We start from the raw sequence: 17,070 nt of genomic DNA, 5'->3' as shown, positions 1-17,070 counted from the left end.
AGGGGGGAATCAACACCTTATAATGCAAGTGGCAAAAGCAGGGAGGGACATAGTGGGATTGTGTTGCCCACGGCATGTGTACCCATGAAAGCTATGGGCTCTGAATATCAACAAGTTTCCATTTTTGTGGGGGGGGGGGAGGAAGGCCCAGAACAGATTCCCCCATGAAAATAGAGAGGCCAAGTGTTATTCTAGTTTTGATTTGAATGAAAATACAAAGGTAGAGTAAGAGTATTTTATAATAGTGAATGCCATAGAGTATATCTATGCTGAAATAATCTTCCACATTACATATTCCAAAAGAAAGATGAGAAGTAGAGAGACAGAAACAACAGCTTTGTGCTTGCCTTCCTGCATGATGTCATAGTACAGTACTTCCATTCTCCCCCCAGATGGAGATGATTGTAAATAGTGCTTTTTGTTTTGTCCTGCTGAAATAATCCATTGGACAAAAGCCACACATTTAATGACCATCTCTTCTGGAGGAAAATGGAAGTACTATAACGTCATATGGAAAGGTAAGCAAAAACCTCTTCTGTCATGCAATCTCTCTCTTTGTTTTTGCAAATGTGCCTAAGGCTCTTTATTTCTTCCCTTCCCTCATAAAGGGACACATATTGCAAACACAAAAAAACATATACACTTTTCAAGTGCAAAAATAGAGATTTTCCATGGAGAAAAGTTACATATGGAATGACAGACAGACAAAAAGACAGCATGAGAATTAGGGAATACTTAGAACATTACCAGCAGAAACATGATTACTTGTTGGTAAATACATACAAGGCTTCATTTGTATGTATTCTTCCCTCTAGAGGAATTCCGATGACCAAAGGAAATATGTTATTATCTGCCATCAAGTCAACTTAGACATATGGTGACCACTAATGAATGTGAGATATCTCCGATCGCGCCCTGTCTTTAACTCACCTGTGCAAGTATTCAAAACTCAGGGCTTGGTCTTCCTTGATGAGTCCATTCCACCTGGAATGTAGTCTCCTCTATCCCTCTACCTACCTCTATTGTCTTTTCTTGGAAATCATGTCTTCTCATGATATGTCCCAAGTACAACGTTTTTTTGGTTTAAGGGCCTTAGGCTCGGTTTAATCCATCTTGGCTTTTAGGGAGAGTTCGGCTTGATTGCTCGTTGTTGTTGTTGTGGTGCCGTCAAGCATTTTTTACTTAAGTGACCTGAAGGCAAACCTATAATGGAGTTTTCTTGGCAAGTTTCTTCAGAGGGGGATTGTCATTGCCATGGTCTGAGGATGAGACAGTGTGGACTTTCCCCAGGGTTTACACCTAGTGGATTTAAATGGCTGAGCTGGGAATTGAACCTGGGGATCCTCCACAAGCCATAGTCAAATGTTCAAAACCACTTACAACCCACCCTGGGCTCTCTTTGCTCTAGGGACCAATTTATTGTCTTTTTAGCAGTCACATAGTACCGTGTAAGCTCTCCTCCAGTGTTACGTTTCAAATGAATTGATTTTTCTTCCTGTTAGCTTTCTCACTGTTCAGCTTTCACAAGCGTACATAGAAATTAGAATTAAAAAAATGGCATGGACAATCCAACTAACTGATATAATTTTACACTTTTGGATCTTGTCTAGTTCCTTCATAACTGCCCTTCCAAATCCTTAGTCAATCTTTTGATTTCTTGTATGTAGTCCCATTCTGATTAACATCCGAGTCAAATATGGAGCACTTGAATTGTTTCAATGTTCTCATTATCCACATGAAAATTATGTAAATCATCTGTGGTCATTATTTTTGTTTTCTTAATGTTCAACTTACAAACACTGCCTTTGCACTGTTCTTCCTTGACTTTCTTTCTTCTTCTTCTTCTTCTTGATTGATTATTAATTATTAACCTTTATTTATAAAGTGCTGTAATTTACAACAGTGCTGTACATACAATCTTTTAGTCAGACGTTTCCCTGCCCTCAGGCTTAACAATCTAAAAAGACATGACGGACACAAAAGGAGAAGGGAGTGGTGTGGGGAATAGGATCAGGTCCAGCAGATTCTCTCCACTCCGAGGCCGGGACCAAGGCAGATGGACTGGAGGAAGGGCTTGGCTTCTTAATGGGATGGTTTAAAGGAGGCGTTCCTGGTCAGAGAGGGGCTTGCCCCTGGGAACACTTCTCTAACAAATAGTCTTTAACTCAGTTTTGAAACTGGGTAGAGAAGTGATGTGGTGTGCATGTTGGGGGAAGAAGGTTCCCGGAGTAAAGGGGCCAGTAAGCGAGAAGGGACGAGATTCGGCGAGGGGCAGTGGTAGTCCTACACTTTGACAGGAGACCTTGAACTACAAGAGCGGAGGGTGCGAGTAGGAATGTAGGAGAAAGAAGGTCAGATAAGTAAGGAGGGGCGAATCCATGGAGGGCTTTGAAAGTCAATACTAAAGCTTGTACGGATGCGGGAGTATGTGGGAAGTGGGGAGCTAATGCGGGAGGAGAAAAGATTGGTCTTGTGATTTGGAAACATGTCTAAAGTGGTCGAGCGGATGTGGAAATTTGGGGCGCTGGATTAGCTGGGACGATTGAGTTAAAGGATGGAGGTGTGGTATGGGAGGAAGCCCTGTCGAAGGGAGGTTTGGTTACAATAAGTCTAGTCGGGTCGAACCTTAGGGCATGGACCAGAGTCTTGGCAGTAGAGATTGGAGAGGAATGGACGGATCTGTGGCAATGTGTGTGGCGGAAAGATTACATGGCTTGGCGTGTGGCCTGGATCTGTTGGAATAAATGAAGTGAATGAGTTAAAAAATGATAGCCAAGACTGTTGGTTGGGGTGAACTGGGGTCAAATAGAGGTGTCGTCAACAGAAATGAAAAAGAACAATGAAGTAATTGTTTTGGATAGTAATTAGTAATTGGTTCCAAGTCTGCTATTTTCTGCTAGCGGTTATGGTGTCATCTATCTATCTATGTGATGTTTCTTCGTCTGGCAATTTTCATTTGCCTCCTTCTTGCCAAATCTATCCTGTTTTTACATGGTTTGTTCAGTGGTACAAGTTAACAGAGTTAAGTAATAATGCAGCCTTTGCTTGGACCCCCTTGCCATTATATTTCTCTGATTATTTGTCTTGAGAGCATTAGGGCTTTGAAGGGCAGGATTAAATACTGTACCTAAATAAATAAATAAATAAATCTTATCTGAAGTACAGTTGACAATCGGACAGTCAAGTGATTGGCATAGGCCATGTGTTTAAGAGCAATCCATAGTCTTTAATTGATGCTCACAATAGGGCTTTGCTAGAATCTTTAAAGCATAGTGGCTGATTTGTCTTTGTGATTCTTTGATTTGTCCAACATATGTTTGCCATGTGATCCCTATGTGCCGTCTGTCTGTTGCTGTTATCAATCTTAGTGCATCTGGGCATGTTTGGCTTGTATATGGTAAATGCTTTGTTGTGTGAATTTTGGAGCATCACTTTGCTTGATCAGGAAAGTTAATGTGCAATAGTTTGTGTGGTTCGTGAAATCCCTGGTGTATGGCCCTTTCTGTGGGGATGTAGAATGGTGGCATTGAAGGTTTCCATTGTTGTGGCATTTGTTTAGTCTTCGCATAGTTTGTTGTTAGATTTTTAGTTAGGAACTGGAGTAGATTCTGTCCTCATTGCTGTGAAACAGCTGTTTTGGTTTGACCATTTTGTTGCACTTCGCTTCTGAAAATTGGAGGTCCATGCTTCATGATGGGTTTATGCCTTTGTTGGATCTGGTTAATTTTCTTTTTAAGTCATACTGGTGTATGTGTTTTCTATCACTTTTTATTTTTGTTTTACTTGATCCATTTAGCTTCTCGCCAAACAATGACTGTCATGTTGGATATGTTTCCTTTTTTTATTTTGTTGTTACTTTTGTCTAGAGTTGTCTGCGTGGTCCTGTGTGTAGTTTTGATTTGCGTCCAACAAATTTCATGTGTTGGTTGTTGATTTTTCGTCTTGGTATTTTTACCGTCTCTTTTTCACCTTCTGCGTTTCATGGTGCATGGTAGCACCTAAGATGGCCTGTCGGGCTTGTAGGTCTTCGGAGGGTTACGTTATTAGTCACATTGAGTCATCTGCTGGGCTTTCTTACAGACTGAAGTAAGGGAGAGGAGGGATTGGGGTGGGGTAGGATGGGGGACGATTGTTGTTGTTTGTTGTTGGTTGTTTGCTTGCTTGCGTTTTACTTGTATTTTATTGTATTCATGCGTTACCTTGCTACCCTCCTCGATCTGTGGGGAGGCAAGATATAAATAATAAATATAATTATTTGTTGTTATTGTTATATTGGATATGTGGTCATAAAAACTGGTTGGGTTTCTGAAAGGCTAGTGTTATGTTGTTATTATTTGGGATTATGTTGGTTAGGATTTTAACTAGTGTGTGTAATTGACGGTTTTTTAGTTGTTAATTGAATTTTGTTGTAACATTTTTTTAAATGTAAAAAGTCTCCAAGTACTCCAAAACTGACATGTTTGAAGTAGTGTAGTCTGGAGTCAGACTGACAGTCTGCCCTCACTATATGGCGCCCTTGCCATAGTGAGGCTTCAATGTATGTGGGGACTGTTGGAGCAGCAAGGGATTGAAATGACGCAGGTGCCAGGGTGTGCGTTGCCATGGCACCGTGTGAGCACGTCTTGCCATGTCAATACAAATTGGGACTCAGCACATACAAAATTTGTTCCTTACATGGGGAGGGGGTGGTCTAGAACAGCTCTCCTTGGTATGGGCAGGGGCAGATTGTTTGTTTATACCATGCTGCACCACACTGTGCAAAATAATGAATAATTATGGTATTATTAATAAGGCCATTGTTTGGACTCCACTTTACTGACATGGTTCTGTGCTTTAGAACTCTGTGAACTGTTTGGTTTGTGTGAGATTTTAGACTTCCCTGGTCGTAGGTTCTTGGTTGCGACAAAAACTCAATGTTCCAGAGTTTGCATAGTATTGAACCTGGGCAGTTAAAGTGGTGCCAAACGTGGATTATTTCTGCTGTGTGTTGGTGCCCCATGGATTATGCAACATTAATAGTTCTTTCCTATTTGTAAAAGTAGCGTGTTGGTGATTGCTTCTAGGGGGTGAGCCAGAATTGTTGATACTACCTTGTATATTATTGTCATGGTTGTTTGTGTGGGTTGGTTGTCCAAGGGTCTGATTATAACGAAAAGAAAAGTTAAAGATGGCTGTTCTTCGTTCCATATGCATGCAAATAATATGAATGGTTGTGCTTTTCGTAGTCCTAAGGCATTTCCTTTACTATAAGACCCAGGTGGCACAGAAGTTAACAGTGAACAGTTGTGTCTGTGTTCATGTGCTATGAAACCTGGTCTTCCACACTGTACCAATGGTGCGGGGACTGAATTTGTGCATTTTGGATTGTTGGGTTTTGATGTGTGTTCTTCCTGATAAAAATGAAATATGTGCAGATCCCAAATGTGGGATAAACATATGCAGAATGGTCTTTCTTTTTTTAAGCAAGGGCTAGGCTTTTTGTAATTGATTTCAGTTTATCTCCATAAAGATACCATTTGCCTTCTTCCAAATTTGTTGTAAGACTTGCATTTTTTATGCATGCTACTGAATTTGATTTATTTGCTTCTCAAACCAAATGTAATGTGTCTGCAACTACTGATAAGAATAATGAGGCATAGTAGTAGAATTTGTGTTTATAAGACTTGCATTTGTGAAATCTTGTAGACAAGCGAGTCTCATTGTTCTTTGTATGAAGGCAGGTAATTTTCCATGGAGTATTGATTGAAGATGTTCTGAATGTACATTCCACATATCCTATCCGGTCCTGACGTCAAGTGCTAAACGAGTCTTTCAGTGTCAGTAAAATCCGGTCAGACTCTTTGCCTGGTTGTGGGAAGCAGTGGATGTGGCAAAGTTATTAGTGTCCAGCTTCTGGGAAGATTTTTATGATCCTGATGATAGGAAGTGTGTGAGTAGCCCTTTTAATAGTTAAAATGATACTGATGAAATAAGTGGAATCTCATTTCTTCATAGTTTTACAGAAGATATACAATATATATTAACTGTAAAATAATGGATGGCCTTATATAATTAAGCCATGTGGTTACCTTTGAAATGGCAAAGGAAAGATAAGCTTGGGCCTGAAGCTTCTCATGTCTTTAACATTTCTTTATCTAGGAAAGGTGTATTTGGAAGCAAAAAAGGCTTTTGTAAATGACACTTGTTTTGACCTCTTGTGTCCCCACAAAGAGTATTATATCAGTCATCTGTCTGTTGGGCTCATAGACCATTACTTGAGTCAGGCCTATATGCTGTTCCATAGGCAAATAATGCAAAAGTAGCATATGAGTGCCACGCTGAATTAGACCAAAGGTTCTTAGGGGTGGCGTATCCTGTTTTGTCTATATGACCTCAGAAGAGCTCTGGGAGCCACAGAAATCTGGGCAGTAAGGAGAATGCATCTTCTGTTCTTTGGCCTCCCGCAAATATATGCCGTTCAGCTGGATTTTGGGGGCCATTCTTGTCTCTGAACTGGAAAGTGTTTATACTGTATCATAACTGAATAGCTGTTTACAGCCTTATTCGTTGCCTTATGAATTTGTCCAATTGCATTTTAAAGGCATCCAAATCTTGACTGATATTATATGAATGGCAAATTGCCGTTTATGCGTTTAACTATATGCTGTGTGGTTGAAATATTTCCTTTTGTATTTTAAATCTCCTTCAGATGGTTTCATTGGATTCTCAGTGTGTATAAGAGATGGAGGAAATTTTCCTTCACCGAGGGGTGCATAGTTTTCTTAGCCTCAATCTGTCCCCAATTCATCACCCTTGTTTTCGATTTTCATACCTATACTACATACTCAAGTTGTGCGTCCACTAGTGAATAAATTATAGTAGATGGGTGCATGAGTTGAACAGGGCCCACATGTGGGCAGAAGTGGCTTAACTCATCCATTCTCCTGACGCCTTTATTGCTATTAATAGAGCAGAGAAGCTCTTTTTTTGGTATTGTAAATTTGTACTCTTGTTGTACTTGTTATTTAGTTTTTCTTCCTAGGGAGCAGGGGGGATGCATGATGCGCATCCCCCTCTGTCATCACTTTCTTCACATGGAAGATGCTTTTGAGAGAAGTGCTGTTGTGTGGAAGGTTTTCCTCATAGCAGATCCATGAATTTCCCGTGATTCCTGCTTTGTATTAGAGAGCCTTATACACACAGGAAGCTCCGCTTTTCAGTTGCCTCTTGGTCCACAGGATGGGGAAAGAGCTTAGAGTGAGGTGAACTTTTAGGTTGTTCCCTGTCTTATGTTGTGAATAAACTGGGGGGTAAGTACATTATGAGTTGTACATTTTGAATAGTTCCATTTGGAAATTCCCTTTTGCAAGTTACTGCCCAAACAGAACTTCTGTAACGTGGGTAACCATGGCTCCACTGAACTGCCTGTGGGACTGATTGCTGAATAATTTCAATGAATAACTGGCAGAGAGTCTATGTAATATTTTACTTTGTTACTAGAATCCAGCTGATAAAGTGTTTTGCACAGAATTTACAAAACAATTGTTTTCTTTCTTTGAATTGGTCATTATCTGTTTATTTAGATGGTTTCAATTATGAGTCCTTCCTGCATGTAACAAATGGTGCTGTCGCTCACGAAATGAGAAGTAAAATCTAGGCAAGGTTGAGTGTTCCTTGCACATTTTCAGGAAGATGGGGAAGGGAATTGGAGGTTTAAAGTAAGTGTAGAGGGTATCGCTAGAAATCTATTCCCAGTGACACTGTGGAGTGCTTAAATTGGCCATGGAATATTGAGGCTGTGGGTTATGAAGCCAGAGAACAGTGCGTGACAAACAGAAAATTGGTGAACAGGCATAGTTCAACAGTAACAGCAACACTTCTTGCAGTGAGGGTGCAGTCTACGTGTTCAATTTAGATTACCACAAGCTGATCTTAGTGGGGAATTGTCCATTGTTGGGCCATAATTCCAGGAGTGTATAACAAGGGTTATGTTCAACAAAAACCATCTGAATAATTATTTCAAGTCAACGAAACACTTATTATTATTTTCAGTAGTAAGGTTTAGTTTTTACAATGCTAAAATGACGATGCTGCCCCCCCCCCTTAGCTTTTAGCCAATGGAATAAAGTAACACCTGTCCTTTGTTGTGTGTTTTTGATGTACAGTTGATAAGATGTCATCGACTTTAAACCGTAGGAAAGTCAACTCCACTTTCTGAGATCTTAAAATTGGAATAGTGCGTCTCAGGAAACCTGCTGCTGTTTTTGACGGCGGATTGCTGAAAATATTAAATATGTGATAAATCAGAGATGTTCTATGGAAAAGTGGATAGCAGCAAGCCAAGAAGGACCAGCCTACATGACTTGGTCATGTCCACTTCCTGAGGTAAGCAGCAAACCTTTTTTTTCTAATTAGTAGCACGGGATTCAGAAAAGAGGTCACAGGGCTTACAAACTCCAGAATCATCACCATGATTGAAAGGAATTGGAGCGTGCGTAGCTATCTGTGCTTGTGGCTGGTAGGACCTTGGCCACATCTAACTGTTAGATAGTGTTGTGTGACAGAGTGCTGAAATGAGAATGTGAAAACTCAGTTTCTCGCACGCACTGGGTACCTTGTGTTATGTATGTAACCGTTTCTGTCCGCAGCCAAAAAGGCTGTTGTGAGAATAAATGGTGACGGATTCTGTTTATGTTGACCTGAGTTTGCTTAGAGGAAAGGGGGGGCAGCAACGGACATAATGAAAGAGTCATTTATAGGTCCGTTGGGGAAAAGTGACGACAAGGATGTTGGCCAAGGCTTAAATCCGGCACTGATCAAAGGCCTTTGTACCAACGGGCAAAGTAAGGGGTCCTTCTAGATGTTTTTTGGATTGAACAAAAAAAAAAAGAAAACCTCATCTTATATCTCCAAGAATGTAGTCATTCCCATACAGGGAATGCTCAGAGACTGGACCCTCTTCTCCAGTCCTCAGGATGAGGTGAAAAAATCTCAGGGTAAGAGCACTTCTGTGAAAGCATATGTGTTACCTGCCCCTGTCCTGTGGCTACTGTACATGTTTTTCTGTTCAAAGCAGAGCTTGGAAAACTTTCTAATGGTTGGATTAAATTCTAATGCATTCTTAAAGTGAGTGCTTGCAAAGGTGTTGAAAACAGAGTGGGGAAAAAGGTTTAATGCAGAGCTTGGAAAAATTAATTTCCAACCAAAGTCTTTCATGTAATATACTGTACACCAAATCATTTCTATGATATTTCATGGCCTGGGATGCAAAATATATTTTACTAAAATGCTGGAAAGGGGATTCTCAGTGTAGCTGGCAAAAATTGAATTGTAACATACCCTAAGATATGGTGCAGCATGGTAAGCTGGACACGCTGTTGTTTAGGTCTATAGTAAGAAGCTGAAATGCAGTGTTGTAGAATCATGCAGGATGCAGCTGTAACACAGCAGAGGAATTACCAGATGTCTGTTGCAGGGGAATAATGTGCATTGATAACCGGATGGCTTTCACCACTTGAGGGAGCACTCTTTCCAAATAATGGTTCATCATCTCTTTTGGCCCTAATACTTAAGCCTTAAGGTTTCTGTGAGTTGTAGACCAGCGACCTCTGGGGACCCAGGTCTGGTGTAATTTATTAGTCTTTCAAATGCCACAACAACATTTTCTCATTTTCTGCAACAAAGCAAGCTGTCTCCCATCCCAGATATTGGTCGTGGGTGCTCAGTTGCTTTATTTCTCAGTGGACATCATAATGCCTGTATATCTTCTGAGACATTTTACTTTGGTTTTTAGTATTTTTTTTTAATCTAGGCTCTCCAAAAAGGCTAAAAATCTGGAAATCAAAAGAAAGTGAAAGCAGAGTGCCCAGCTTCTGGGGTTAATTTCTTGATGTTGTGTATTTTACTCATGAATGTTATGTATACAAAAGCCCATGTTGAGGTTTGTACTATCCATGATTTGTCTTACCTGAAAGGAGATTAGATACCCATGGGGCTTACTGCTGAGTGGACATATTAAACTGTTAAGCATGTCATTTAGTAAGCTTTACCCATTTGCTTTAAATAATATACAACATTGAACAGGGAAAGACAATGATGTGGGTTTGCCAAAGTATTTCTATTGTTAAGTACTGTCTGACTTCCTCATCTCTGCATCATTACAAAGAGAAGTAAAAATGCACCATAAAAGCATTGGTATTTGCCTTGCCTTACGTATAAAGGTGTTCATGGCAAATGTGTCATTTAGCACTATATTCTGCCTGTAGTGCATTACATTCCAAGGCAAAATCATCATTCATTGTTGACATAATTGAACTATCAAAGCAATAAAATATCATGAATGGATACATTTGCATCCAACACAAAATGCTGCATTCATACAAAAAAGGCAGTTCTGTCTATAGCAGGTATATATAATAAAGATAAAATGCTCCACTTTCCTTTTGTGAAATAAAAATGACTGTCAGGCCTGTTACAGACCGCCAAAATAAAGCTACTTCGGGTCTCTTTGGAGGTATGCTGTTTAAATGATGCATGCATCCTAAGAATCCAGAAGCTGCACCAAAGCTGCACTCCAATGCTTAGGAATGGAGCGTGGCTTTGGCACGGCCTCTGGACTCTTAGGACCCAGGCATCATTTAAAGAGCATACCTCCAAAGAGACCCAAAGCAGCTTTATTTTGGCAATCTGTAACAGGCCTCAGTGAATACACACACACACACACACACACACACACACACTAAGACCTTCCATGAATAAAGGATAATGCATCCAAAGACGAGAACCTCTGCTATTTATGTAGACTCTGCCCAAAAGCTATAACTCTGAAAAATCAGGATTCCAACTCACAGCGAGGGTCTTTTTCATTTGTTAGTTCACCATACTTTTTGAATAACTGAATAAGGCTCTACACTGTTGATAGTTGCAATTATCAGACAGAAAATATGTTGTTGATAACAAGAATTCCACAATCTACAAAGCTAGAGACAAGATATTGTCACTAGAGAGCTACCATGAGAGAGAGAGAGAGAGAGAGAGAGGAAGGCACCATGCAAGAACATTTGGACAGATTTCAGAGAAATATGGATGGTATGTTTAGGAAGATCTGACTTAAAACGTAAGCTATGTGAAATCCACTTTGGGTGATGATTTTCCTGAAAAATGTTGGTTGGATTTGAAGAGTATATTTAGAATGGTCTGACTCAAAATATAGGTGACATGATACACTTCTGAGGGGCCTTGCTTTAGAGCAGGGTTCCTGGTGAGTAGGTGCAGTAATTTTAACAACAGCAATAATAGTAATTACCCCAAGTAAAGTGAGACAGATGTGTGTGTTTGAGAGAGAGACAGGCAGGCACTGAGGGAGACAGACAGATTCTTCATCTATGATTTTCCTGGGGCTGAAAAATTTCCACAAGTGGCTGATAGCCCTGAAGTGCTGGTTCTAGCCTTCACATTCCTCTGTACCATGTGGCTTAGGCAGGGCCATATCAAGAACATGGCTATGTTTGTAGGCACTGGGCGTACATAAGTACTGAGAGCAGAGTTACCATCTGATTTTCCTAGAAAAGATTTCTTAACAAGCAAAGTATGTGCCTTCAAGTCACCTGTCAATTTATGTGTTGGGAAAGTATGTGTAAACAAGGAAAGTATGTGCCTTCAAGTCACCTGTCAACTTATGTGAACCAAATGAATTTCATACTCAGAGGTGGTCAGTCACTGCCTTCCTCTGAATCTACCCTAACAGCACCTAGTGTTTTCCGGAGGTATCCCTTCCAAGTGTTAACCAGGCTCTACTTCACTTAGGTATTTAGTTGGCATACAGACTACATTATTACGTATAGACCAGGGGTAGGCAACCTTTTTGAGCCGGGGGCCGGGTTGCTGTCCCTCAGACAACTGGGGGGCCGAAGCCAAAAAATAAATAATTAAATAATTTTTTAAAAAATTAATTAAGTAAATAAACCGGGACAAATGTAGGTCAAAATTTTCAAATGGAGGACACTTTTTTAAAAAATGGAGGACACGCAAAAAATGCATGTTTCAGAAGCTTCTATAGACAATTGCTCCCCCTTGCCCACCGCTTGCCTCCCTTGACTGCCGCTTGCCCCCCCTTGCCCGCCTCCTGCTGATAGGCCAAAGGCCCCATGCCCTCATGCAAGAGGCCAAAGGCTCCGGCGGCAATCGGCGGCAGGACTAGGCTGGGGCCGGTCCCAAGGCCTTGCCGGGCCGCATCCGGCCCGCGGGCCGTAGGTTGCCTACCCCTGGTATAGACTAAGCAAAAGGTAATTCATTAGATCTGGCCACTAAACCAAGAAATTCATTGATATATTGCTTATTTTTACTGGCTGCTTTCTGTATTTTAAGTCTGATTTATTTGTGAAGTCGAAGGCTTTCATGGCCGGCATCCATAGTTTTTTGTGGGTTTTTCAGGCTATATGGCCATGTTCTAGAAGATTTTCTTCCTGAAGTTTTGCCAGCATCTGTGGCTGGCATATTCAGAGAATGCTTGCCTGAAAAAAAGTGGGTGTATATATATACTGTGTGAGCCTGGGAATGCAGGAGTGATTTGCATGTGTATTGTTCCTTGCTGATGGCCGGCCTCAGGCTGGGAGGATAATGCAATAATGGATTTCAATGGCTTCCCAGATCCATAAACATCTGGACAATTTCAACCGGAAAGAAGAAATCCTTAAAGTGAACAAAATTTGGCTACGAGCCCTGAGGAACAGCAAAATAAGGACTCAGCAAATGCAAATAGGAAACCACTCAGAGTCAGGGGCTTTCCCAGCAGATAATGATCACCAATTAGCAGACACTAATCCTCTTTTGCATTAGCCTCCCAGCCTGAGGCCTTTCATCAGCACAGAACAATAAACACGCAAATCACTCCTGCATTCCCAGGCTCACACAGTATATATATATATATCCACTTTTTTCCAGGCAAGCATTCTCTGAAGATGCCAGCCACAGATGCTGGCAAAACGTCAGGAAGAAAATCTTCTAGAACATGGCCACATAGCCTGAAAAAGCCACAAAAAACTCTGATTTATTTGTTGTTTTTAATTGATCTTTGGTACCTAGCAGTACAATCGTTCATGTGTGTGTGTCTACTCAACAGTAACAAGTTATACCACCTGCAAATTCCAGTCAGTCCACAACAAGTGCCAATGTGCCATCTTTTTATCCTGAACACACATTATTTATTCAAGCCAAAGGGTTTTGTTTTACCAAACACACTCTGTGCCCCCAGCATACCTTGTTTGCTCCTACATTTAAGTTCCCAGAACATGATAATCTAGTTTGAAGCAATAGCAGACTGCACGACTTTTGCATCTTCCCAGTGCTGCAATTAGAGCTTCTGATAATACTAATCTTTGCTCTTACCCATTTTTCTCCAATGTCACTGTAAACACTGATTCGGGGAATCCGATCCACCAGCTGAAAAAAACGTGCTGCAGCTATTTTTGCTTTGGCATAATTTGGTGTGTAAGAAGATGCTTTTCCTAAAGCAGTTCCACTGGTCACAATGGAAGAAATCACCCTGAAAAACAGAGGAGAAAGCCATTAGTGAATGAGACACTAAAGATTTTACTATCCTGATTTCACCAGCAGCCAGCCACCTGTGTCTTGGTAGACCACAGGCAAGGCACTGAAGCAAAGTTCTCCATCTCTGTTTGTCTCCACTAACTGAAATTCAAAACCATCTTGCCTCTTAAGATGGAGGTTGTTTTAATAAAATTTAATAAATTTAATAAAAAAAAAAGATGGAGGTTGTATGTCCTTTATCCTTAAGTTTCTCTTTAAGCATGTATGAACAACACATTGTCTGAAGACATCATGTGAATACTCCTGCCCATTTTTAAAGCCACCACTGCAGCTGAATTTGCCACCACTGCACTGTCCTAAGTGTGATTATCCTTTAATATAGGGGTGTAAGCATCCAAATGGCATTCGATTGTACATCAGAGAACTAGCCAGTATAACCAATAGTGAGAGATACTGGGAAATGCAGCCCAGCAGCATATGGAGGACCACATGATTCCCACCACTGCTTTAAAACAAGGTGTGTGGAAAGCACACACATTGTTTTCAAGCCAAATAAGTTGCACACTCTTTGCACATCTTGGTTTAAAGGGAAATTGCACAGGTGGTGCTGCTGCCACTGCTTCAACAAATTTGGTGACAATGGCAAAAGAATGGGTGTGGCCCTGAAATTCACAGAAACTGTTCACCTGCAGCTTTCAAGGAAAAGTATTTTTCTCTGTGCATCTGTGACTTTGTATCTAAGCTGCCCACCTGTAGTTCCCTCAGTATATCTGTATCTTCTTACCTAAATACATAGCTGTAGTGAAGTCCTTCCTTGTCAACCAAAAATCCCCCATACCGATAAGAGACAGAATTGGCTATAAACAACACACACTGTGCAAACCCAAAGCAAACTCCATAAACATTGGCTTTTTTGATTGCTCCTCTGTATGGGATTTCCAGCTTTCTCTCATAGGCGTCAATAAATGTTTTCTCCTTCCCAATTCCAGCAACAGTCCTGATATTTGTGAGGGCTTCATTGGAAATCTGTCAAAAAAAAGGGGTGCAGGGGAGAGATTCTGGTTGGATGCTGAAAGGTATGGACCGTTGATCCATGCAGTTGGCTGTTAGGTCAATGATCCTTGCTCTCCTCTAGGCTAACCTATTGTTAAAAAATGGGCCCCCTCACACCTGTTTGAGAAACTGTTTGTGTGCTCTATAGGTGGCTTACTGGGCAAGACCACTGGATCAGGGGTTGGCAACCTACGGCCCGCGGGGCCGGAGCCGGCCGCGGGGGCACCATAGGAAGCAGCCCCAGGCCAGCCTGCGCCGATTGCCGCCGCGGGTGTCCTTTTATGGGTTCTCCTGTCTGAGTAAAGTTCATGAGTGCATCTCGGTGTAGAAAGAATACAGTTTGCACATCAAACATTTAAGTTTGTAGCTCCATCCTAGGGAACCCTGGGGTTTGTAGGTTTTACCAAGTTTCTAACTTCTCTGTCAATAGCCCCATTCATACTACGAATAATCCGGTGTGGCACTGGGTTATTTGATAGGTATGTCTGTTTGCCCCGACTGCACTTGTTGCAGTTTGCAGAGGGGGGGGGGACAAAAAAAAACCCACCTGACCTGGTGCATTTGCCTGACACCAGGTCAACTAGCGACGGTTGGGTCTTTGACACCACAAGGATCCGTCAGGGGTGGCAACCTTTTGAGCCCAGGGACGGGGTGCTTCCCCAGACAACTGCGGGGGCCCGAACCGGGCGGGGGGAGCTTCCACCCTCCGCGGGGCGGGGCCCTCCCCCGTGCCGGGGTGGACTTCCCCCTCGGGGCGCGGGACCACATGCCAGGGTGAGCTTCCACCTCTGCGGCGGGGCTTTCTCTGCTCCCTTTCCCCCGCCCCCCCAGCTGTCCTGAGAGACAACTAGAAGTGGGGGGGGATGGGAAGGGCGCTGACAGGCGCGCGCCTGCTCCTCCGCCCTCCTCCCTTCCTGGCCCCCAGCTGCCCCTCACAGAAACCAAGTAGGGGTCCCTGAGGGGCAGAACAACAGGTGCACGCCCCCCCCCCTGCTCCTGTCCCGGGGCTTGCCAGGCCTCAGGTGTCCTCCGACAGACACCTCAGGGCTGCCAAAGCCCCCGCGGGGAGGAGGAGGCGGCCTGCCCTCCCCCCCTGGCCCCTCCCCTCCTCGCCCGGCCCCCCCCTCCCGGGCCCCTCCCCAAAGCGGGCCCAGGGGCCCGCCGCCCGCCGGCCGACACGAGAACGCGCCGAAACCACTCTCATTATAAAGCATACCTTAGCTTGACGCACACTGCTGAACAATCCACCTGGACCCCGGGATACGCGAATATCCCCGCGTTACGGAAATTTCCGGGATACCGAAAAAGGCAGCACTTGGAAAAAACGTTCCGGGATACGATTTTTTTTTCCGGTTACGAATTTTTTCGGCCGAAATTCCAACTGAAAGCCGGCTAGGCGGCTTTCCAGCGCTAGCGCAAGCCTTTTTCTTCGGTTGCGACCCATCTCGGGTTACGAACGCGGCGCGGCGGCACGAATTAATTTCGTAACCCGAGGTACCAGTGTACACAGAAAGCCCTTTGGAAAGTCCACCTCGTCTCAGCTTCAAAAGACTGCATTCTCTCCGAAACGACATCATCATCATCCTCACTACCACTCCTCGTTGTAAAAGCCGACCTTTAGCATTGAAACGCACAGAAATCCACAGAATGCACTTTGGCAGTCACCCTGCCTCACCCTTCAGAAAGACTGCATGTCTCCAAAACTGACATATCTCATCCCATCACTACCACGACTCCATTGTAAACGCAAGACCCCTTTAGCCTTGAAAGCACTCGAAAACGCAACAGAAATGCACTTGGACCCCCCCCGTCCACTGTCCAGGCCAGAAAGGACTGGCATGTCTTCTTCTTGCACTACTTTCTTCACGACTCGGCTCCTAGGCTCCTTCCGTCCTCCGTCTTCTCCTCTTCTCGCCTCCCATCTGCTGGGCTCCGTCCTTCCTACTTCTTGCTTCGTTCCTCCCTCCCTTCCTGCTCTGCCGAATCGGCATTTCCGTCCTCGCGTCGTCCCTTCCTCGTCTTCCTCTCTCGCGCTCCTCGCTCCTGCTACTTCTTCCTGCGCTTCTTCCTCGGCTCGCCTCCCCCTGCTCGCTACCTTCCTCCTATCTTTCCTCGCTCCTCTCGTTCTCCTTTCGCGCCCTCCCCTCTCCTCCTGCTCATTTCGTGCCTCCGTCTTTCTTCCCTCCGCGTACTTCGCTCGCTCAGCCTCCTTCCTCCCTCCCTCCTCCTCCTGGCTCCTCCTTCCTGTCCATGCTTCTTCCTCCTCTTCTTCCTCCTTCCTTCTGTCGCTCCTCCTCTTGCTCCTTCCTTCCTGTAGGCTGCGTCTTCGCTCCTCTTCTTCCTCGCTTGTCCTCGCGCTCCCTCGCCCTCCTTGCTCTGGCTTCAGTCCTGCTTTTTCCTCCTCTTCTTCCTCGCTATCGCTCCCTCGCCTCTCCTCATGCGCTCTCGCTGCCCTCCTCATCTTCGGCGTATGCGTGACCCCCACCTCCC

At 43.4% G+C, this 17,070-nt stretch overlaps 1 protein-coding gene across 4 annotated transcripts in view; it reads right to left on the bottom strand.

The window, feature by feature from the left end:
• Positions 1 to 9,385: 9,385 nt before the first annotated feature.
• LOC121921681 (bile salt export pump-like) overlaps positions 9,386 to 17,070 on the bottom strand; it is a 390,920-nt gene continuing 383,235 nt past the window's right edge. For all 4 annotated transcript variants that reach the window (XM_042450110.1, XM_042450129.1, XM_042450150.1 and 1 more), the window contains 3 exons: positions 14,312 to 14,553; positions 13,366 to 13,522; positions 9,386 to 9,415 (listed from right to left, as the gene is read on the bottom strand). In XM_042450110.1, coding sequence (XP_042306044.1) covers positions 9,401 to 9,415; positions 13,366 to 13,522; positions 14,312 to 14,553 — 414 coding nt within the window. In that variant the 3' untranslated portion in view covers positions 9,386 to 9,400. The remainder of the gene's footprint in view (positions 9,416 to 13,365; positions 13,523 to 14,311; positions 14,554 to 17,070) is intronic.

Source organism: Sceloporus undulatus, chromosome 1 (assembly GCF_019175285.1).
Source record: "Sceloporus undulatus isolate JIND9_A2432 ecotype Alabama chromosome 1, SceUnd_v1.1, whole genome shotgun sequence".
Taxonomy (NCBI): Eukaryota; Metazoa; Chordata; class Lepidosauria; order Squamata; family Phrynosomatidae; genus Sceloporus; species Sceloporus undulatus.
This window is presented reverse-complemented; position numbering and strand designations above follow the sequence as displayed.